The sequence below is a fragment of the Daucus carota genome, chromosome 2 (genome assembly GCF_001625215.2).
Source record: "Daucus carota subsp. sativus chromosome 2, DH1 v3.0, whole genome shotgun sequence".
NCBI classification, from domain to species: domain Eukaryota; kingdom Viridiplantae; phylum Streptophyta; class Magnoliopsida; order Apiales; family Apiaceae; genus Daucus; species Daucus carota.
In genome coordinates, this window is record NC_030382.2 from 36,611,006 (window position 1) to 36,634,571 (window position 23,566).

General features: G+C 32.7%; 2 protein-coding genes across 2 annotated transcripts; both read left to right on the top strand.

Moving 5' to 3' along the window:
* Positions 1-220: 220 nt before the first annotated feature.
* Positions 221-6,394, top strand: LOC108206392 (UDP-galactose/UDP-glucose transporter 5B). Its single transcript, XM_017376674.2, has 11 exons — positions 221-503; positions 1,142-1,255; positions 1,470-1,562; positions 1,750-1,815; positions 3,344-3,442; positions 4,179-4,249; positions 4,865-4,977; positions 5,229-5,317; positions 5,473-5,559; positions 5,650-5,718; positions 5,840-6,394. The coding sequence occupies exons 1-11, from the start codon at positions 393-395 to the stop codon at positions 5,954-5,956; spliced, it is 1,029 nt and encodes a 342-aa protein (XP_017232163.1). The 5' UTR covers positions 221-392; the 3' UTR covers positions 5,957-6,394.
* Positions 6,395-9,655: 3,261 nt separating this feature from the next.
* Positions 9,656-11,977, top strand: LOC108206492 (exocyst complex component EXO70H1). The gene has a single exon (XM_017376813.2). It carries the CDS (start codon positions 9,821-9,823, stop codon positions 11,633-11,635), a length of 1,815 nt encoding a protein of 604 aa, XP_017232302.1. The 5' UTR covers positions 9,656-9,820; the 3' UTR covers positions 11,636-11,977.
* The last annotated feature ends 11,589 nt before the right edge of the window (positions 11,978-23,566 follow it).

Below are 23,566 nucleotides of genomic sequence, written 5' to 3' on the forward strand. Positions count from 1 at the left end.
TGACCTCTGTTAGAGTTAACGCTGCTTTGGATGGAAAACTGTCAAGTCGGTGCAAAGTGTATATACATTAGAAGTTTTGAGTGCAACCTGCAAAGTTTGAAACAATGAGACCAAATCGCAAAACACCCCAAAGATACAGGTGCAAACTGTGATTTACTCTAAAATTAACTAGGACTGAAATTCACAACGATGTAATTTGTTTTGAGAACGACGTCTTTTTACATTGTACTTTTCGCATTTGTTTATGTGAGGACTCTTGAAATCTCCTCTCTCTTTTAACCTGTTCGTGTCTGGAGGACTTATGAGCTAGCTGTACTGTTTGTTTTTGTTGTTGATCTGCGAATCATATACCTAGTGATTTCATCATTTGGTGGCGGTGGAGTTTGTGTGATATGGCGGAACCACCACCGTCACTTTCCGCCGGAAGAGACAGGATTCTCTTGAAAGGAGCTTTCGCCGTCACGGGAATCATGTCAACTCTTGTTATTTATGGCCTTTTACAGGTCATCTCTCTCTCTCTCTCGCCCCCCCCCCCCCCCCCCCCCAAAAAAAAATCTCTCTCTAAAAAGATTTGATTTTAACTTTTTAAATATGTTGTTCTTAATTGTGCATTATTTTGGTGTTTTTAGTGCTAAATTACTGTATTGCAATTGTTTTATTTAATGAAGTGCGCAACTTATGAGCAGAAATCTTTACATTGGTGAAGCAGGTGCAATTTACCTTGTTCAGTTGTTTCAAAATTGTATAGATAGTTATATTCATCAACATTATTAATTTGCATTTTTTATTACGCTAATTTGCAGCATTGGATGTAGACATGTAGTAGTTGATTAGTTTAAATGTTTTACAAGAATGATTGTGAGGTAACATAGTTAGGTCGTGATGGATCGTTATGTTGATGTCTTCGTGCATACTTATTATCTTGAAATGTGTTTGATGGTGTATTCAGTAGGTGTTGCATCATAATGTATCCTGTTTATAGCCCATACGTAACTACTTCTAATACCTGATTATCTTATAACCTCTCTTGATATGTTCTTAAAGATTTGATGGGAGATAAAGTTGTAGAATGATGAAGTATGGTCATTTTTGGATTCCTAAATATAAATATCAGTTTTTCATTTTTTTTTTTTTATTTTAGGAGAAGATCATGAGAGTTCCATATGGACCCGACAAAGAGTATTTTATGTACTCATTATTCCTTGTATTTTGCAATCGCATTGTGACATCTGCGGTGTCTGCCGGCACTTTATTGGTAAGTAGTTATTAATTCATGCATTTTCAGAGGGCACAATATATGCTTCCTTCTAGTCCATATGCATATCAAACATGGCACTTCAGTATGTTTCCATGCTATCTACCATTTTACCAAGTAAATTTATCTTTCCTTTCTATACAGTACTGATCAGACATACTTGGAAGGGGTTTCAACATCTTTGTAACTGAATATATTTGCTGTTATTTTTTAGGCGAGTAAGAAGACCTTGGACCCTGTTGCACCAGTATATAAGTATTGTGTTGTGTCGGTTTCCAACATATTAACGACAACATGTCAGTATGAGGTATACTATTATCAGTTCCAGAACTTCTACTTTTTGTCACCGTTGTAAAATATATTTACTCTTCAAATGTAGTTCCTTGGAAGCATAGTTGATACTATTATGTGTTATATCAATGAATTATTGTAGATGGCATTTATAAAGCTACAAGTATTTGTTTGCCTTGACATTTTCACTAATGCTTGTCCAGGCTCTCAAATATGTCAGCTTTCCTGTCCAGACGTTGGCCAAGTGTGCTAAAATGATACCCGTAATGGTAGGTTACAATGGGTTTACTTGGTCATAGTCACTGTTAGACCTGTCTAAATATGTCATTGTAGGATAGTTGGTTTATTTATGCTATTCTCTCAAAATATTTATTTGTTATTATTAGTTTTTTTTGACATGGTATAAAATCTATCATCTGTTCAAGTTATATGTTACAACATGTGCCTTCGACATCGGCTATGCTTATCCTAGGCTGAGAAGTAGAGCTTTAATGAGGCTAACTTCTTTAATGGCAGTAATGCCCCATTTAATCTACAAATCTATAGTATTACAATTGGCACTGGGTAAGGAACCTCAATTTTCTGTAAATTGCGCTTACATGGCAACCTTCACAATCATTTTTACTGACCAAATTGGGAATGCATCTACCTGGAGCTACATATTAGAGCTGATGGCATTGCACAGGTGAAATGCTATTGTGGCTACTAGTGGGTTACATACATATCTAACAGCTCTTTTAAGGGAAGAAGCAAAAACCTTGACTGCATTTATGTGCCTTGATAGAAGTTAAATTTTAAACTAATTATTAGCCACTGAAAGCCAAATATGGAACCTTTTTTTTTTTTTACCCTTTTGTTTTTAAATTTGGCACTTTTTGGCTGTCATATCAATATTCTATCAGCCCTGTTGAACGTATACTTTCTTCGCTATACTTAAATAGTTAAATATTGCACTCATCTTTATCCCTGCCGTTTTCACATTATTCTGTGCTATTTTCTTGTTTATTAAGGTTATTTCATGCTGCACATTGGATTAACTGCAATTATAAGTTTGAAGGTAAATCATATGTTTTAGAGGAGCTTGACATGCATAGACAAAAGAACCATTAATGTGTTGAAACAATCCTATATCCTAATTTGCAATGTGTTAAACCATCACTTCATCTCTTGAATGAAGTGATATGCTCTTTTTACAACTATAACCTTAACTTTATAATTTGTAAGTATAACTTCTTTTTTTTGAAAATTTAGGCTTATACGCCTTACAAGTGACTATTTGTTCTAATTCTTCTCGGAGTGAGTAAGGGTCAAACCCGGGTGTCCCGGGACAATAGAGGATAAACTCATCACTTGGGCTATCCAATCGCGCTCTAGTATAAATGATAGTTTATTTGTACTGAAAAGAGAAAATGTATATATGTTGCGGAGATTTTTGAGAAAATAGGAACACATAGCAAAGAAGCACAATATGGCAATACCATAACCATCCAGTTCAGGACTCTGATAAACAGTGCATTGTAGGTGATATCGTTGCAACTATTTAATTATTAGCATGCTCGCCTCTACATAAATATAGTAGAAATGTCTTTGTATTCTGCAATGTTCAATGCCTAGCTGCCCCATTGTCGGCTGTAATGAAAGAGGAATACTTACCTATACTATTTTTAAGTTATCTCTGTGGTATCTTTGAAACTTTGTTGAAATAATCTATATTCAAAGTTTACATATCTTTTTCTTAAGTCATGTTTTTGATTAACCAGCAAGCTACTAACTTGTTATCCTCTTTTGATTATCCAGGTTTGGAGCACTGTCATTATGCAAAAAAAATACAAAGGACAAGAATATTTCTTTGCGTTACTAGTTACCCTTGGGTGTGCATTATTCATCTTATATCCGGTATACTTTATTTTCCATTATATTGTAATAAGGTCATTTGTACTCTTTTGATGTCTATTCGTCTCTGCATTGTCACAAGTTGCAACATATAGTTGTGCGCTAAGGTCTAATACTGAATGTCAACCTGATGATATTTATATTCATTCAACATTTATAATTTGACCTAAAATTGTTATGACCTATGTCATCTATTGAGCAAATAACCTAATTATAATATTTAAGGATGATTTGGTTCTTTACTGTGAACATAATTGGCACGATTTTTCAGGGAGGTAAACCCCCATTGGCTGTTGCAGTTTTATTTGATGAGTCACAGACTCCGGCCTAACCAAACTGGAAGAATCAGAAATTTGGATTAAAATTTATTAAACGATAGTGTCAACTAAATAATTACCACCCCTTAAAAAATTTAACTGTTATAGAAATTTTATTGTGGACCACTTGATATATAGGTTTCTCTTGAATTGGGATTTCCTAGATATGGATTTTTACTTTTTACCAACCTTGAGCATCTCCTACTAATCTATCTGTTGTTTTCCCTCCCTTCAATCTTCTACCTTCTAAGCATCTTTGAAATTTATATATTTTTGAGTTGAGTTAAAAGTCCATGGTGCATTAAGGTTCCTAGATTACTATAACAGGTATATTTTAGTTGATTGATTTATGATTTAATTCGTGTTAATGGTCTTTACTAGCTTATACATAATACTGATGATTGAAAGTGATATCCTTATAGTCAGCTGGTGATATTAGCAGGGGAGGAGAAAGCACGGTTTGGGGCGTTTCTTTGATGGTCGGTTATCTTGGGTATACATCAAAAGCTCTTCTACTATGTTATATATGCCTCTATACTGATTTATTATACTTTGAAAAAATTTATAGAATTGTAGTTAGTCTGACTAATCTCCTCCAGAGTACAAGAGAGTCTTCTCCAAGTTGAATTTTGGATAAGCATAGGCTTAGAAAATGTATGCTTAAGTATCCGTTTGGAATGATTTAATGCTAAATGAGCTCAATTGAATCTCATGACCTTTTAGAAAACCGTAGCACTCTATCTTTCTATTTGAAGTTTATAAGCATTAATTTGCGAGGCCTCTTGTAAAATTTCAGTCGCTAGATACCTCATTCACTTCTGTTGAAGTGCTAAATTTCTTTATGCTACTAAAGTTATACATCCTTAATATTATGAAAACTATATGAAATTGTTTCTTGAGACATTGCAATAGCATATACATGTGTTAAACAGGAATCTGGATCTTTAGAAATGTCAAATGCGTTATCTAGAAGTTTGATGCTGCTGAATCCTACCAAAAATGTATTTGTGCTTCTTTAAATTAAAAATCAGAACCTTGATGGCTTTAGTATGACTCTCCAGGATGCTGGTCCATTGCCTTAACTATTTCCTTATCTACAATTGTTCAGGCTTGATGGGTTTACTAGCACGTTCCAAGATAAACTATTCAAGGGCTATGATATGGAAATACACAATCAGATATTCTATACAACACTATGTTCTTGCATTCTGAGCTTCATAGGTTTGTCTCCTTGTATTTTAATGTTATTTAGTTCCAAATGTATATTGCATTGAGATACGTCTACTTGACTTGTACCTTTTATTTTGGTCGCAATATATCAAGTTATTTCATGCAGTTACTCCTTTATTATGTTCCATTATTCCCTCGGGAGAATGTCACTAGGTCCCCTGTCCTCTTATTGCTTCTAGACATACGTGATGCACTTGTGAACATGAAATGATTAATAATTTATTTTTTCTGGTTGTTGGTAGGTCTTATTTTACAAAATCATCTTCTGATGGCAGTTGATTTTATATACCGTCACAATGATTGTTTACTGGACATTGTGTTTTTGTCAACTGTAAGTTATCTTTAAAGCTATTCTGTAGGGAGCTTTAACTGTTGCAAAAACCTACTATACTTTCCTTTCCATTTTTGATCCATAATATATGGCAAGAGTATATAACTGCACCTATACTATTTGTAAAGGAACAATTAATATAAAGTTTTTTGCAGGTAGCAACAGCTAGTCAGTTCTTCATATCTTATACAATCCGCACATTCGGTGCACTTACATTTGCTACCATTATGACCACAAGACAGGTAATGATTAGTTACCAAGAGTCTGGGTTTTTTAGCTTTGTAGATCATGTTACTAATTATGTTGCTCTTTAATATTTTGATCTCTTTTAGTTGGTTAGCATTTTGCTATCATGTCTGTGGTTTGGTCACCCGTTAAGCTGGGAGCAGTTTATTGGTGCTGTAAGTATAAATTCCAGTTCCTTTGTCAGTAATATATATAGATAGTATTGTTCACAACTTCTTGTATTTGTCAGTATCAAATAATGTGACTCATAGCCGCTTCTGTTCATTTATTCAATAGGTTATCGTCTTTTCTACCCTTTATGCAAGAGCGTTTTTCAGAGAGAAGCCTAGAACGCCTTTACCCTTAAAATACGAGGAAAGTGCGGAATCTGTTCCTTTAAAGGTGAATTCATAGGCAACATACTCCTGTCTGGTAAGTTGTGGTTCCCTTTCATATATATATGTTGCTTGGGCGAGTTTTGCCTGTAAGCAGTGACATCCTTGAAAGGTTGTGAGAGGTGTGGTTTTATTCTTACTCCTCCAAAAGCAACACTTCATACTCCGTTTATAATTTAGCTGACCAGTCTTTCACGCTATTTATTTCCCCAAGGGAAGATGAAAGTATAACTAGTAACCACAAAGCTGTTTTATTTTTTGTTTTGTTCTTTGATAAAATTTTCCATCTACTAGGTACATTTAGATTAGTGTAGTCCTAGACTCCTAGTATAGAACTTTGCCTAGATTTTGTAATGGCCACCAATATAATTTGTCATTAACAACATTAGCAAGATTTTGTAATGGCCCAAGGCTAATCAAATATATTAATATTTGTTTTACATGATTAACTTAAGCATGGTGATGTTTCAACTTATTTTGTCCCAATATATACGAAACACAAAGATATTTTCATTAAAAATGGCTCTCTACTTTTGCCAGTCAAACTGAATTGCAGGCCTGTAGTGGTAGTAATAGCAGAGACTGTGTGTATTGACAACTGATGCCTGTTATATAGGTTTTGAATGTGAACCATTGTGAAATTTATGCTTGTAATAACTAGGTAATGCAATCTTTAAAACATAGTTTTGCTATTTCCGTTGCTGAGTGCTTGTTTAAGACGTTTATACGCATGATCGTTCTAATTGTCTAGTTAGTCTTCCTTGCTTGATAACCCTAGAACTTGTGGCGCTTAAGTGTTATGGTTATTAAGTTATACTCCTATTTAGTAACCAGACCAAACTACTACAAAATTATAATAAGAAAACCTTAAAAATTATGGTTAATTCGGCTCGGTTAATGGTTGAAACAAGATATAGATATGAATCGGAAACCAGATTTCTAGGAGTGAAGCCGTGTTTAAAACTATTATCTTTCAAGTTCGCAGAAACAACAAAACGTCACCTACGACGCACTGAATAGTATGAATAGAATTCCTTATTTTCCTGCTTAAAAATCCTTTTCGTACAAATATTTACTTAATGAAAGTATTAAAGTTGTGTACATGGGTAATCAGAAATCAATGATTTAAAACTGTAATAGAGACATCCACTAAGGTACTCTATATATGTGAAAACACACTTACAAGTCCTTTAATTGTCTTGTAAAGCTATGTGTAAAATGTAGTGGACATCGACGTAATGTAATCACCAATCACAAAATAAAAACCTAGGTAGAAAAGTTTTAAGTAGTGTTTAATCATACTTTAAATCTCGAATTATCTCTTTTCCTTTTTGCTTTAGCGACCACTGAGTAAGATAATTTAAAATAACACTAGTGGAGATGTTTCCCCTTTCAAATTGTTGTTTGGACTTTCTATGGTACATGCTACATACTTGAGCTCCGGTATATCTGAATTTCAGTATCCTGTCAAACCAAGTTCTAAGATTTGATAGATAATAAATATAGATTATAGTTTAATGTATTTGCTCAATTTATTTTTATTTGTGTATATTATTTTTAAACCTATTCTAAGATACTTATATTGCTACATATAAAGGAGTATGAATAAGAACGGTGGAAGTAATTTTTAGAAAATCCATGCCGGTCACATATCTAAAGGAAATTCTGTAAGAAAAAGTAAATATTAAAAGTTGTATTTTACTTCTGCTATCGACTGGAAGTTAGTTCTTTCTTTCACAGTTGTAAGTTCTGTGTAGTTGCAAAGTTATACGCTTCCTTCGTGTTTTAAGTCTTTATCTTAAATTTTACACGTATTTTAAGATATTGTTTTTAAAAAAATAATTTCAATTAAAAATATAAGTGAAGAATTTTTATTTGAGAACTTTTAGTGAAAAATAATTACTTTTTTATACAATTACGAATGGATGACGATGTGTTTGTTAATGTGATACTGTTAAATATTTCTTTTCAAAACGACCGATGTTCTCAAAGATTCCTTCCTGCGAAAACTTAACCAAAACTTATAACTGAACGTACTTTATCAATTTAAAGTGAGTTATTTTCAACATCACAACAATAAATAAATCTCTATTATAAGAAACACGCTACTTTAATATATCATAAACTCCCGATCATAATGCATTAAAAGAGTATATAAACAAATACTTTGCGGTAACTAATTTATATTTAAAGAGATTCTTAACTTTGAAGTAGTCCTGTTTGACTCGAGAGGTTTACCAAAATATTTAGCTTGCTTAATGATATGTTCATAATAATTTGATCATGTGATCACAGAAACACTTTACATTCACAGTAAAAAGAAAATTATTGATGGCAATTTCACTTATATATTTAAAAGTATCAAATTCTTAAAATTATCTCCTCCGACTTTTAGATTTGATCTTTTAAGGAGTTTTGATCATATATATATATATATATATATATATATATATATATATATATATATATATATATATGTATATATATATATATGTAATCTAAAATTTGAAAATATATATAATTCATACTCTCAATTTGATTAAGTCAAAATAATATTTCCAAAACTGTGTTACAAAACGACAAGTATAACAAAAATAAGAAGTTTATAATCTTATTAATCAACGTTAGGTGGATCTTTAAGCTTGTTTAGTGTAGAGACTGGAGAGAACAAAACAACATTTTGGCATATTTACATGCAGAAGTTTGATGTTGCCTTGCTGGGTCATAAATTGCTAGGTCTAGTTGAGTTGTATTCCAGAAGTTACAATATAAAATGGTATTGATGTTACTCTACGTCTCTGCTACGACTTTGTGTGGTACAGATGTTTGAAAATTGACATTGCTCGTTCAGAGGGCACTAAATCTGTCACTAATCTAATTACCACATAAGTATGCATTATGCATTTATGCTTAAGTTTAACATCATGAGACTCCACGGATCTTTTAATTCTGTTCCTATATTGGTTACAAAGCTTTGATGAACGCTTTGAATCGAAATTATTATTGCGTTTCGTATAGTTTAAATCAGTGCATTAATAAATGTGGACTGTGCTCCGCGTTGGTGGTAGGTTTGTGGCCTGTGTTGAAGTTGCAAAGCGCAGGCCACAAATTCTTATAGATGAAGAAGTTATTACACTTTATGCAAAATTTAAGGACTTGAGTAAAAGTCTGTGGCGACCGATCATAACCATTTATGGCTAGTACAGGGCAGTTGGTTACTCTTTCTGACTCGCCTCTATTTATTTTGCCACATCAAGGCCTGTTTTAATTAAATTAATATTTAGACTTGCATGCTATATCTAATAATAATCGGGGTGAGTAAGAGTCGAAATCAAGTATCGTGAGATAATAGAGGATAAATCCACCGATGAATATACAATTACATTCATGATCGCAGAAATCGGAATCCAGAAAAAATCGGTTCGTGTGTCAATTCATGATTTATCGGAACTTTTTGGAAAGTTCACGATTTCTAGTCAAATCGGAAATGTAGTGGATAAATCGATAAGATATATAAATTAATTGAAATTTTTTATTTGAATCAGGTATCTTTAGAACGCTGATTACACTTAATAATTCTAGACTTCTAGTTATTGCAAAAAGTTAATCAAATTTGGTCAATATAGGTGTAACTCAGGACGGAAAGTAGAAACTCCAAAAAGAATAAAGCAGAACTAGAATACAAGCTCCAAGTTCACACAATTTGAAGGTGCTCGAATTCAAAACCACACACACAAATCTCCTGCTGCAATTCCTTCTCCACTTCTTTCCCCTGCCTTTCTTTGTATCCGCGTTCAACTGTATCCAAGTAACAAATATGTAAAAAAAACAGTACCTAGTCAACTAAACCTAGCTACCAAAAAGAAAACACATTATATTATATATGCCCCTTCCTCACCCTCTCCATCCTCCAACTTACCCTCTATGCTCACCAACTCCACAAATGACTATGAAGAACTGGTTTTCTGCCCCCAAATCTCCCTCACAGCCGACCCGGACCACCTTTTGCTCATCGATGATCGACGAAAACATGGAATTGGCAGAATTGATTATCATGAGATGGAACACTGACTCGTTATCAGAAGCAACAGCATCGCCTCTGTTTAACCATGACCGTGCTGAATCCAGAGCATTTTTCAAGGCTGTTGAGGACTTACAGTTCGCGATGAAGTACTTCATATCGGAAAATCAGAGCTCCAGCAAGCTCATCCTCGCTCAGAATCTCATGCAGATTGCAATGAAGAGGCTCCAGAAGGAGTTTTACATCATCTTGTCAGCTCACAGAGACTTCCTACATTCCGAATCATCAATTTTAGGCAACGAGGCTTCGGTTTCTGACAGTCGATTTGAAGCTGCAACGGTTGATTTGAAAACAATTTCAGATTGTATGATCTCGTACGGTTATGGAAAAGAATGTGCGAAGATTTACAAAGTGGTTCGGAAATCTGTGATCGACGAGACACTATATTACCTTGGAGTTCAGAGTCTAAGTTTTTCTCAAATTCAAAAATTTGATTCGCAGCTGATTGAGCTCAAAATCAAAGAATGGCTTAACGCAATAAAAGCCGCGACAAAAACTCTGTTTCACGGTGAAAGAATCCTCTGTGATCACATCTTCGCTGCGTCTGACACAATCAGAGAATCATGTTTTGCGGAGATAACATCATCTGGAGCCCTAATGCTGCTTCAATTCCCCGAAAATGTAGCAAAATGTAAAAAATCGCCAGAAAAAATGTTTCGGCTACTTGACCTCTACGACGCTATTTCAAATCACATGGAAGACATTGTTTCTATCTTCTCATTCAATTCAACTTCAGCAATCCTTTCTCAAGCAGCCTCATCGCTCTCCACACTCCGCGATGCTATACGTGTTACTCTCTCTGAATTTGAATCAGCAATTCAGAAGCACACCACGCAGAAGATGCTTCCAGGCGGCGGTGTGCATCCTCTAACACGCTACGTTATGAATTACTTTGTTTTTCTCGCGGATTATAGTAACATTTTACCGGATATAATTGGCGAGGAAAATTTATCTATGGAGTGTTCAATGCCGGAGTCTTACTTCTCCGCGAACGAGAATGCATCCGCAATTTCATTGCGTTTTGCGTGGATTATACTGGTTTTGTTGTGTAAGCTTGATAGCATGTCGCAGCTTTACAAGGACGTGACTCTGTCGTATCTTTTTTTAGCTAACAACTTAAATTACGTTGTCTCGAAGGTCGAGGGTTCGAATCTCAGGACTTTGTTCGGAGACGAATGGCTGGTGAAACATCGAGGTAAAGTACAACAATATGCATCGAATTTTGAGAGGATGAGTTGGAGTAAATTGATCACGGTGTTGCCGGAGAATCCAGCGGAGGATATTTCACCAGACGCGGCTAAGAAATGTTTTGAATTTTTTAATTCGAGTTTTGAAGAATTGTATCGGAAGCAAATTAAGTGGATTGTGCCCGATTCGAAAGTTCGGGACGACATTAGAATATCGGTTATGAATCAGGTGATACCGGTGTACAAGGAATTTTACGAGAAGAATAGGAAGTCTTTTAGGGGAGAAATTGGCGCTGCGTCGATTGTTAAGTATGCCCCTGAAGATATGGAAAAATATTTGTCTGATTTATTTTCTGGGACTGGAGGAGGGGATGCGACGTCGTATAGTCCTTTGGCGGCATCAGCAGCAAGGCAAGTACGACGTCGTTGAAATGGACCGGTGTTATTGGGGCAATGTGGGACTCTTTCGGCCTGCCTTTTGACTATAAAGCGAAAACGAAATGTAGTTTGGTGGAGATTAGGTTTGAATGTGATTAAAAAAGTATTAGATTCTTGGTTATTTGTCCTATCAGCTCGCGGGAAAAGATTTCTTGTACTTAGTAAAATATTAATGAAGGCAAATTTTGTAACCACATTTCGTCGTAAATTTAATTTTTAGCTAGATGACCTTCAAAAATATCTCCATGGTCACGATTATTATATTTTAGTAATATTTATTATGTAAATCATATTTTTTAGAACTTTTTAATAATTTTCTATAATTTAATTAGCAGATTTTCGGTGACTTATATAAGAGCATTTTCGCCAAATCATTAGCTATAATATAACAATACTATAAATACAAATCACAAGAAAGATGTAAAGGAAAAAAAAATCACTCCAATCATCCAATCATATATCGCTCTTGTTTCAAAATTTGGTCAGTCTAGTTGTGTTTACTATACTAGCTTATAACCCGTGCAAGGCACGGGTGTTTTTTTAATTATTTATAAATTTTTTAAATATATTTTAAATGTTGTGAAGAAATTTAATTTATAAATAATAAACTAAAATTTTTAATAAAATAAAATTCGAAGTTATAATTTGTTTGTAAGTTGGAACTGTGATAAATACATCATCACAGCCATTAATGGCTTCAAATAAACTATCGTAATGAAGCCATTCCTTTTCTCGTATGTACCCTGCCAAAGTATTAAATTCTTTTTATCAAATTTTTAATATATTTTGAGTGAAATACGTTATTGCCAACTCTTATTAGATTATATTTATAAACGTATTTTATATTAGAATTATTATAGTGTGATTTAAATAGCCTGCAAGGGTTGGTTTAGCTGATTAAAAAGAGGACATGTATCCTCTTGGTCACAGGTTCGACCCCCAAAAGGTGGATTAGAGCCTAGCGCTGTTGCGTGAGCTCGTGGGTTTACCCGGTGCGCACCCGAAAGGTAGCGGATGCGGGTTCCTAGGTTAAAAATAAAAAATAAAAATATATAATGTGATTTAAATATTTTTCAAAAAATTTATATGGTTCCAAATTAAAATTGATAAACATAATTTGTTTTTGAATTAAGAAAAGGAATCATAAACATGCAATAAGAAGGTAGAATCTATTTTGGATTAAGAATAAGTTTTTGTATTTGCTAATCACATAAATCCGGCTTATTAATTTTAAAATATATTATAAAAAAATTGTGACGGTGAGATTTATATGATTCTACGAATAAAACTGGTAGGAAATATTTATTTGGGATTAAAAAAATCATATACATGTGAAAGACAGAATTTGTTTTGGATTCAGAAAAGGGATTATAAACATGCAAGGTGATATCAGTTGCCTTGTAGAACAAAAGTTAATTTTCCAATCTAACGGTGCTTATTTGTTCAATATAAGATCCAACGGATGATAAGCTTTTGGACCAGAGGACCATGCGACCAAATTATCTCCCTTACGCTTATTATATATAAGTATATAATTCGTCGAATCTCAGAAATTTGTAATAATATTCCAAATCATCTATTATTATAATAAAATAATACTCCCTCCGTCCCCCTCAATTGTTTACATTGGAGGGGGACACAGAGACCAAGACAATGTATGAAAAATGAGTAAAGTTAGATGAAAAGTGGGTAAAGTGTTGGGACCTATCAATATTTAATAATAGATTTGAGATAGTGGAGAAAAGTAGTGGGTATAATAGTAGTTTTTATTGTTAAATATGAGATAGTGGGGGAGGATAGTGGGTATAATGATGAGAAAAACTTACTATTTATAGTAACGTAAAGAAATGAGAGGGACATCCCAAAATAGTAACTGTAAAAAAATGAGAGGGACAGAGGGAGTATATTTTATTAATAATAATTTAAAAATAATAATATCCTATATTTTAAATTAACTAGCCATTATTATTTTCAGTTTCATCTTTTTTCTGCTTGCTCCTAAGAAACGCTCAATTTTTCGCACTCTTAGGTTGTGTTCACTTGGAGTGAATGGAATGGAGGAAGAATGGAATGAATTTTGTACTCAAAAATGATGTTGATAAAAAAAAATGTATACAATTTTCATTCCTTCAATCATTCCATTTCTACTATTTTAATTAGAATTATATCCCACATGTTTTGGAAGGAATACTCATTATATTTCTACATCATATTTCTTTACAATCTTAATCAAAAAAAAAAATTAACTCATTAATATTTTGTCACTATTGGCTCATACTTTCTTCTTTCTCTATAAAATTTCTACATAACTTTTCATTCCATTCTCCCCTTATTCCATTCCATCCTAAGTGAAACAACCTTACTGTTACGCTGAAAGGAATTACTCCCTCCATCCCATTTTAAGTGTCCACTTTGCCAAAAAAAAAATTCCCAAAATATATGTCATACTCTTTAACCCATGTAAAATTTATACTATTTCCAATATAGTATTAAATACAACCACCAAGCCCCTCATAAATATATTCAAAAGATTATGAATGTATAGTGTAATTTGAAGTGAAGAAAGGTCCAACAAAGAGCAATTAATGAGGTGCATCACTAATATTTCTGAAAACTAAGCTCATTAGTTGTGGGAACATAATGATCAAAACATTACATTAATTGTTTCTTAATACTCCCCCCGTTTCAATTTACATGTCCATTTTCAAAAAAAAATTTTGTTTCAAATTATTTGTCCACTTCAACTTTCAATGCAAAATCATATTTCCAAAGTCAATTATACTCCACATATCTCTTATTTATATTTCCTAGATCAATCTTACTCCACATATTTTGATCATTTAATGCAATTAATTTGTGAACAACCATTTTTCTTAAACTATGTGATTTTTTTAAAGTGGACATCTAATTTGAAACGGAGGAAGCATGTGTGAAATTTGTAAAGTGGACACTTAAAATAGGATGGAGGGAGTATTTTATTGGCGCCGCCAGCCCAAGGTATAGTGATTTTATGTATATTGGAATTTTAGTTTTGATATGGTGGGCTTAAAAAGAAAGGAGACGGAACCCAAAAGGGGACAAGGAACCCACACACAAGGCCATGTCCGTGGCCTAAGCCCATAATGCAAGCCCATCATAAGTGACCTAGGGCCTATCCAGAAAATAGAAATTACAGAAGCCGGAACTTATCCGTCTCGCACGTTTAAAGTATATGGATGAATTTGTCAGGATGAACATAGTAACTTATTTCTTGATTTAATGCTCTAACTTTCTAACACAAATTTTTAGATATATTATTTAAAGTGGATATCTAATTTGAAACGGAGAAAGTATTTCTAAATAACTAGATATATAACTTTATAGTGTCTCGGGCAATGTTTGTTAAAAATATCTCTTCTAAGGATAAACTCTACGAGTATCATTTAATATTCTCGATCGTATAATAAAAATTATTAAATAAAATATAATCAAAATAAAAGTAACTTTAAAATTTTAAAAGCAAATATATACGAGTGTGATCATCATAGCAGAGTTAATTAATATTACGAGTCAAAACTATATTTGCATAAATTCATTTCAAATACACTGGTCATAACTGTATATGACGGACGTTCTGTTTCTTTTACTGCTCTCTCGGTAAGAATGTATAAATAAGAACAGAGACTTGATATGTATATTAAGACTCCGTTAAATTATAATTTTATATAATAAATAAAAATATTGTCCGTGATACACTCGTATAAGACTTGGAAATCTAATCCTCGATTGGCTGTCAAAAAATTGTGTCTTCTAAAGAAAGATCAATTATGGAAAAAATGCCAGAGTAAATATGATTTAATTTGCATGGTGGATGGAGCTTTTCTTCAGATAAATAAGGCAGGGATTAGAGGTTGTATAAAAGATTCAAGCGGAAATCTTTTATATATATTTTTCGGACCTTACAAGGCCAAGAATAGCTGTGAAGTAGAATGGGCTGCAGCGGTACACATGATTAATGAAGTAGTTGGAGACAGCAAAAATTGGGGGAGCTTATGTTTATGCAGTGATTCTCGGGAAACAATTCTGAGATTTAAAAACATAAAGCTTCGAAAAAATTGGCTAGATTGGATAAAATTTCTTATTTGCATGTAGGAAGAGAATTTAATATGGAAGCAGATGGACTGGCTAAAGCTGATATGTCGAAAAATAGAATGGTTCAAGGCTGGTTGTAGGAGGGAGTTTAGTGCTTATTGGGCCATTTAAACTTTAGTCAAATTTAATTTCTTTTCTCTGTCAGTACCACGATGCATGCCTGGCCTTTCACTGTTCCTCTATGTAACTTTCTCGCAGCCCAATGAATCTTTCATGCATGCAGGGAACAAGTTTCTCTGAGAGATTCCATTTCCTAGATATGGGAAATATGCAACAATGTTCATGTTTGTATATAAATACCCCACCAGTTCTACAAGGTTAAGCACACGCTAAGCCACTTATCTCAGAGATTCTCTCTTAATTTTCTCAGCAAAGATGAACCCATTGTGGAAGCCTCCTAAAAAAGATACCATCAAAATTAATGTACATGGTACTGCTCCTGTCAATCCTTTGGAGAATGGTAATACTAATGCCATTGGTGCCTTAGCTCGTGACTATGGAGGAAGGTACATCCATGGAATCATGGGGCCAGTAAGAGGTGCAAACCAAATGCAAGCACAACTCTGGGCAATATATATCGGGACACTACAAGAAAAACGGGTAAATTTGACCGAAAAAATCGGTCAAATTTAGCTAAATTTGACCGATTCATGTCGGTCAGTCATAACGTCGTCGAATTTAGCAAAATCGGTCAAAATTAGCTAAATTTGACCGAATATTTTTGACCGACTAAATTTGACCGCTTAAATTTGACCGAAATTTTGAAAAATTTAAATTTTGAATTTTTTTTCAATTTCCCGCTTGAAAATTTGAAATTTGAATTTTTTTCCAATTTGCCGCCTACAATTTATTAAATTTGACCGCATTCGGTCAAATTTATAAATTTGACCGAATGCGGTCAAATTTCAAATTTGACCATATCTGGTCAAATTTAAACCTGGACAGAATGTATTTTGCTACTTTGTGGTATATTCTTGTGTGCGAATTTTAATACTTTATTTAGTAAATTCACATAATATTATCTTACTAATCAACATATATATATCACATAATTCTCAAAATTATATACCTTATTAACAAAAAAAATCGTAATGAAATCCATGTACATTAAGAATTTTTCTATTTACAAAAGAAATGTTACAAATTTAATATAAGTTCCTAATTGGATTTTGTAGTTCCACTTTGTTCCTTATCAATTTGGACAGAAATTGTGACTGGAGATTTTTGGTCGACGGAGTTGTTTCTCGGACGCCGGAGTTGCTTGAGTTGCCGGAATTCCTCCCAAATTACCATTCCACGAGTTAATTTTCTTGGTGATATTCTTGTACAAATCATGTTATTGTAGATAGAGATTGTGTATGTATAAATATATATGGTTATGAATGTGTATGTAAAAGAGGGGAAGAGGGGAAGATGGAGTCATGGAGTCATGGAGATGGGGAGGGGGCGATGGAGTCATGGAGATGAAGATGGGGAGGGGGAGAGAGAGAGATTTGGAGAATGGAGAGTGTATTTAGGTTATAATGTGTGTTTGTATGTATATATAGGATAAGGATATGTTGTGATGATTTTAGACCGTTGGATTGTTGTGTTGGTATGTTAAATAAGGACCATTAAATGTGTTTCACGCGGATTGCTGACATGGCAATAAATTTGACCGCTGGCGGTCAAATTTAGTTAAAATTGACCGCTGGCGGTCAAAATTAACTTTGGGCGGCAAATTTCCCTCACAAAATAATTCGAATTATTTGAATGCAAATTTGACCATCGCTGGTCAAAAATGTAAATTTGACCGATTTCGGTCAAAAAAATTTAATAGATTAATTTCAAAAAAAGCAAAATAAATATATAATCATTTAATTAAATTACTAAAAAAAAGGTGCTAAATTCAAATAGTATTATCTTAACATCTATATGTTTGGACTGTTGAAAAAATCATTTAAAAAATTTATTTTGTTAATCAGAAATGAATCTCATTTTAAGGAGTAGTACTTCTTAATATATTTTTCTTATAAAGTCATGCAAGTCAAATTTCAAATATTTTAATTATTTTTTCACGTGATTAAAATTAATATATTTGAACATCCGTACGGTTGGATCGTTCAAAAAATAATTTTAATAATTTATTTTGTTAATCGGGAATGAATGTTATATTAGGATTACTACTTCTCTTAATATATTTTTCTTACAAAGTCATGCAAGTCAAATTCAAATCTTTTAAATTGTTTTTCACATGACTAAAATTAATATATCATAACAGCCGTATAGTTGGATCATTGAAAAAGTAATTTTAATAATTTATTTCGTTAATCAGGAACGAATCTTATTATAAGGAATAGTACTTCTTACTGGATTTTTCTTATAAAGTCATGCAAGTCAAATTTCAAATCTTTTAATTATTTTTTCACATGACTATAATTAATATATCTGAACATTCGTACAGTTGGATCGTTGAAAAAATCATTTTAATAATTAATTTTGTTAAACGGGAATGAATCTTATTTCAAGAAGTAGCACTTCTTACAAGATTTTCTTATAAAGTCATGCAAGTTAAATTTCAAATATTTTAATTATTTTTTTACATGACAAAAATAAATATATCTTAACATCCCTATGGTTGGATCGTTGAAAGAATCATATAATTTTTCTTTTATTAATCAGGAATAAATCTCATTTTAAGGGGTATTACTTCATACTGGATTTTTCTTATAAAGTCATCCAATTCAAATTTCAAATCTTTTAATTATTTTTTCACATGACTGAAATCAATATATCTCAATATCCGTACGGTTGGATCGTTCAAAAAATCATTTTAATAATTTATTTTGTTAATCCGGAATCAATCTCATTTTAAGGAGTATGACTTCTTACTGGATTTTTCTTCTAAGGTCATGCAAGTCAAATTTCAAATCTTTTAATTATTTTTTCACATGAATAAAATCAACATATGTTAATATCCGTACGGTTGGATCGTTGATTAAATTATTTCAAAAAATTATTATATTAATTAGGAATGAATCGCATTTTAAGGAGTAGTACTTCTTATTGAATATTTCTTACAAAGTCATGCAAATTAAATTTTAAATTTTTTAAATTATTCCACACGCCTAAAATAAATATATTTTTATTCATATTTAAAAATTTACAAATATTTAAAATTTAAACTAATTAAATTTTAACATGTAATGAAAGTAATTAGATCTGGGAAGGATAAATTTGACCGCCAGCGGTCAAATTTATAAATTTGACCGAAACTAGTCAATTATTATTCAAAAAATTTCCACCACTTCAAGCGGGAAATTTTGCCGCCCAAAGTTAAATTTGACCGACTTCATTTTTGACCGAAGGCGGTCAAAATTAATGACGTCAGCCCTAATTTTTTTTGGAGGGAATTTTCCCTCCTATTTTTTTGGGGACCCGCATACTAAATTTGACCGGATAAATTTGACCGGTGCTAAATTTGACCGGTTTTGGTCAAATATGAAAGCGGTCAAAAATAGTCGGTCAATTTTAACCTTGACTTGATATCATATGAAGTTGACCTTAAATTTGACTGCTAGCGGTCAAAAATAAGCCGGTCAAAAGTAATCGGTCAAAAATACCCGGTTTTTCTTGTAGTGGGATGAAATGGGCCTATGAGAATCAAATTCCAAAAGTTGTGGTGGAAACTGATAATATTGTTGCCTTTCAGATCTTTAGGCATCAGGATGAGGAAGAGGATGTCATAGAAGCTGAAGAACTGATCGAGGTCCTACACCAGATAAACATGCTCTTATATCAGTACAATAAGCCCCGGGGAGAAGGGAAGCAGAACTAGGAATGTGAGCTCGCCTCCATCCTCAGTACCAGAGGCGGCCTTCCTCCTATCAAGGTACGCTCTAGACAACTGCTCATCTTTGGTAGATGCTCCGTTCCCAGTCAATGACATTCGAGAGCAGCTGGATATTGACGCGGGTTTTGGGCCGCATAGAGAAATGCTCAACATCAGTCCAAATCTGGGTTTAGGTGAGGTTATCACGATTGACGGAAGGGTGGCTGATAACAAGAGGGTCGAGGTTATCACGGTTGAAGATGATTTAGAGGGTCCGCTAGTGCATCAGGAGCAGATGAGGCAATCTGGAATTATCAACCGGGAGAATTCAGGCAGAATGCAGATGTCAGGCAGAGTGAATTTCACTTCTAATGTTCCATCAGGGAAGGGGAAAGAGAAGATGCAGTTTGGTAGTAGTAGTTCTTTTGCGAGACGTTAAATTGTATTATTAAGGCTTCTCTCCTAATTTTCAATCGATGCTCTTGTTAGTAGTAGATGATGTTAGGTTTCAGTTCTTCAGATAGGTTCTCTTAGGTCTTGCATGGAGAGGAAGCCTGTAATGTTTCTGTTTTAATTCTATTTAATGGCTTATAAAAAAAATTTGATTTTTTCCGTCAGTACAACTACATTTCTGACTTTCACAATAGTACCCTTGGAGTAATATTTATTCTCAGCTATACACTTATGTTCGTAAAACGTTAAGAAAAATTAAGTTTAATGATATTCTTCATAATTATATAATATTATAATAAAGTTTTATACTGAAATTAGTTTTTGGAATTGTTAAATTAATATTTTACCCTTCTATTTTATTATATACACCCACCCCAATTTCTTCCCCTCCGTTTTTTACTTTCTTCTCTCCTTTGTTTTCTCACCTCGTGTTCCGACGAAACGTCGTATTATTACTACTACGTTTTGATTCTGTATGTAACTTCAATATTCGGAAGAGGATAATTACTTGTGTTGTGCTTCCACTTAACATACTACTGACTTGCTGTTTGATTATCTAATATGATTCAAATGATTGTCAGGCTTGTACGAGTTAAATTGTGGCTTATTAATAGGTATAGTAAGAAAGATGATTTGGAGGAATTGTTGTTATCTTTTGTTAAGATGAGTTAAGATGAGAAGGGAATATATTGTTGCCGATCAACATGTTTACTGCGTTTGGGATCGTCACACTGAAAAAAAAAATAGCTTGTACGAGTCAAATTGTGGCTTATTAATAGGTATTGTAAAAAAGATGATTTGGAGGAAGTGTTGTTATCTTTCGTTAAGATGAGTTAAGATGAGATGGGAATATATTGTTGTCGATCAACATGTTTACTGAGTTTGGGATCGTCACACTGAAAAAAAATAGCTTATTCTCATAATATTATGCTAAAAGCGAGCTTGATCTAGAAATTAACAGTCGAGACTAACGTTTAGTCTAATAAAAGTGTATAGATGGGAAAGTTTTTATATCAGAAGGGTATCATGCATAAAAATGTTGTTGTAACAACGGGAAAAGTCAACTATACGAGTGTACCACTGTACCATAAAAAGTATCCTAAATAATTTTTTTTTAATTTAAACATTAATGAAAAGAAGAAAAAATTGAAAATAAAAAATAAATTTTTATATTTATCTTAAAATAATATGTGTCTATCATTATAAAAATATTATATATAATTGCATAATTGAATGAGACAGAAAAAATTAATTTTTTGTTAAAAAATATTTCCTCAATAGTACGAGGCATTGAGAGCTCACGCCTTCGTCTTCCCTCTTGCGTGAAAGTGGCTCCATGTCTATTTGTACAGAGAAAAAATGTGTATGATTTCATTTTAAGTAATAATGAATTGTCATTTTCATTGTAGTTTTAGTTGAGTAATAAAAGTCAAATGAAATATTTGCAACTTACACCAATACAAATTTTGATAAATTAGATACATTAAAGTAGAAGGCCAAAACTCATGGCTACATCCTAAATAGATAACTCAAAGTCCAGTCTCATGTCGTGATAGTATGAGTCCCTGTCCCCAGTTTGTTTGATCGTGATATTCAACAAATTAAGAAGAATGAGTTACGAAGCATTAATTATCAATATCGAGCACATTGCAATTTTTTGGTTGCAGAATATCGATTCTTGAAAGTCTATTCATCTTTGATTACGTTTATTCATCTTAGATTACGTTTGAAAATACGTATTTCATTTTGAATTTTAAATGACATATTTTAAGATACCATTTTAAAATTTTAAATATATATATTAGTGTTATATTTACAAATAAAATTTAAATATAAATTGTGTTCAAGTTCCGAAACAGAACCTTATTCATTTTAATAATGATACTTGATAATACGCCAGCAACTTATTACGGGTCGTTTGGTTGAAAAGGGGATATAGGTTGGAATGAGGAATCAAGTTAAAGTGGTATGAGGTTGAGGTATAATTTCGGATATCACATGTTCGATTGAGTGGTGTAATGAATATGATTGAATTAAAATATTTATGAATTTTTAATTGTAATCAATTTTAAATATTACTAAATTAATACTCCCTCCATCCCATTTTAAGTGTCCACTTTGCAAATTTCACACATGTTAAGAAACAATTAATGTAATGCTTTTATTATTATCTTCACACACCTATTCAACTTGGTTTTTATAAATATTAATTACGTATAGCACCACTCCTAGTGTGTATTTGACATTTCTTCATATTGGAATTAGTTGGTTGTATTTAATACTATATTGAAACTAGTGAAAAATTGCATGGGTTAAAGAGTATGACACATATTTTGGGATTTTTTTTTGGCAAAGTGGACACTTAAAATGGGATGGAGGAAGTATTTATATATATATATTTATAAGTCATCGAATTCATTATGTATTAATAATTTATATTAAATGATATATATAGTAATGAAAATGTACGAATAAAATTTGATTCTTGAAACTCATGTTTCATACCTACCTTCCCACTTGCGTATGAAAATCTCATACCTTGTGGGCTTGATGAATGAGTTTCATAAAATAAGATTTCGAACTAAACATCAGGTATGAGTTTGGAATGAATAAAATTCATACTGAAGTCTCAACCAAACGACCCCTTATCATTTTGAGAATCTTGAATATGTTTGCCTAAGACTTAACTTAATGCAACTTATAATTTTAGGTTGCCTTATGTTTATTAGCTGGGAGTTTAAAGGATGTGTAGATAATTTTAACTTATTAATAACTTATTAGTTATTAATAATATAATAATAATTAAAATAAGATTTATGGGTTACTTTTAAAGATAAATTTTATCAAAGAAGTTTAAAACACTTAATTCATCAAAAAATTATCTTGAAAATAATTTTTGGCATATTATTAAGCCGACTTCTGTCTTATTACATAAATAAATATTTCTACCTTAACATAAAAAATAAAAATTAAGAAAATATCTTGCACAAATAAGTGCTTGTTACTCTTGAAATTACATGTAAAAGGTATAAATCATAGAGACGATAATTTACTCTTACTATCGTATTTTTTGAGTCTTGACGCGCAGATTTAGACGCTTTAATCATTACTACTCCCTCCGTCCCACCAGATTCTTTACAGTTTCCTTATTTGGCCGTCCCACCCATTTCTTTACATCACAAAACTTTCCTAAAATAGTTAATGGGTCCCACCACTTTCTCACTTTTTCTTCCTTTTCACACTACTTTTACTCCACCAACTCCCTTTTATATATTAAAAATCAATGGGTCCCACCACTTCACCCACTTTTCCTTCTCTTTTCCACTACTTTATACATATTTTTTAACCTCCGTGCCCAAACCCAATGTAAAGAATTGGGTGGGACGGAGGGAGTATTAGTTTTTTATCTATCTCTTTTAGGGGTCGTTTGGTTCATGGGGATATGGAATCAGGTATGAGTTTTATTCATTCCAAACCCATACATGCTGTTTGGTGGCAAAAATTAAAATTTCAAACCCATATCTCAAA

What these genes read in the sequence shown, in the direction of transcription:
- LOC108206392 (XM_017376674.2), top strand. Translation starts at nt 393, where the DNA reads ATGGCGGAACCACCACCGTCACTTTCCGCCGGAAGAGACAGGATTCTC. An exon ending in TGTCTGCCGGCACTTTATTG is followed by an intron (nt 1,256 to 1,469) that starts GTAAGTAGTTAT and finishes GTTATTTTTTAG; the next exon opens with GCGAGTAAGAAGACCTTGGA. An exon ending in ACATTGTGTTTTTGTCAACT is followed by an intron (nt 5,318 to 5,472) that starts GTAAGTTATCTT and finishes AGTTTTTTGCAG; the next exon opens with GTAGCAACAGCTAGTCAGTT.
- LOC108206492 (XM_017376813.2), top strand. Translation starts at nt 9,821, where the DNA reads ATGCCCCTTCCTCACCCTCTCCATCCTCCAACTTACCCTCTATGCTCA.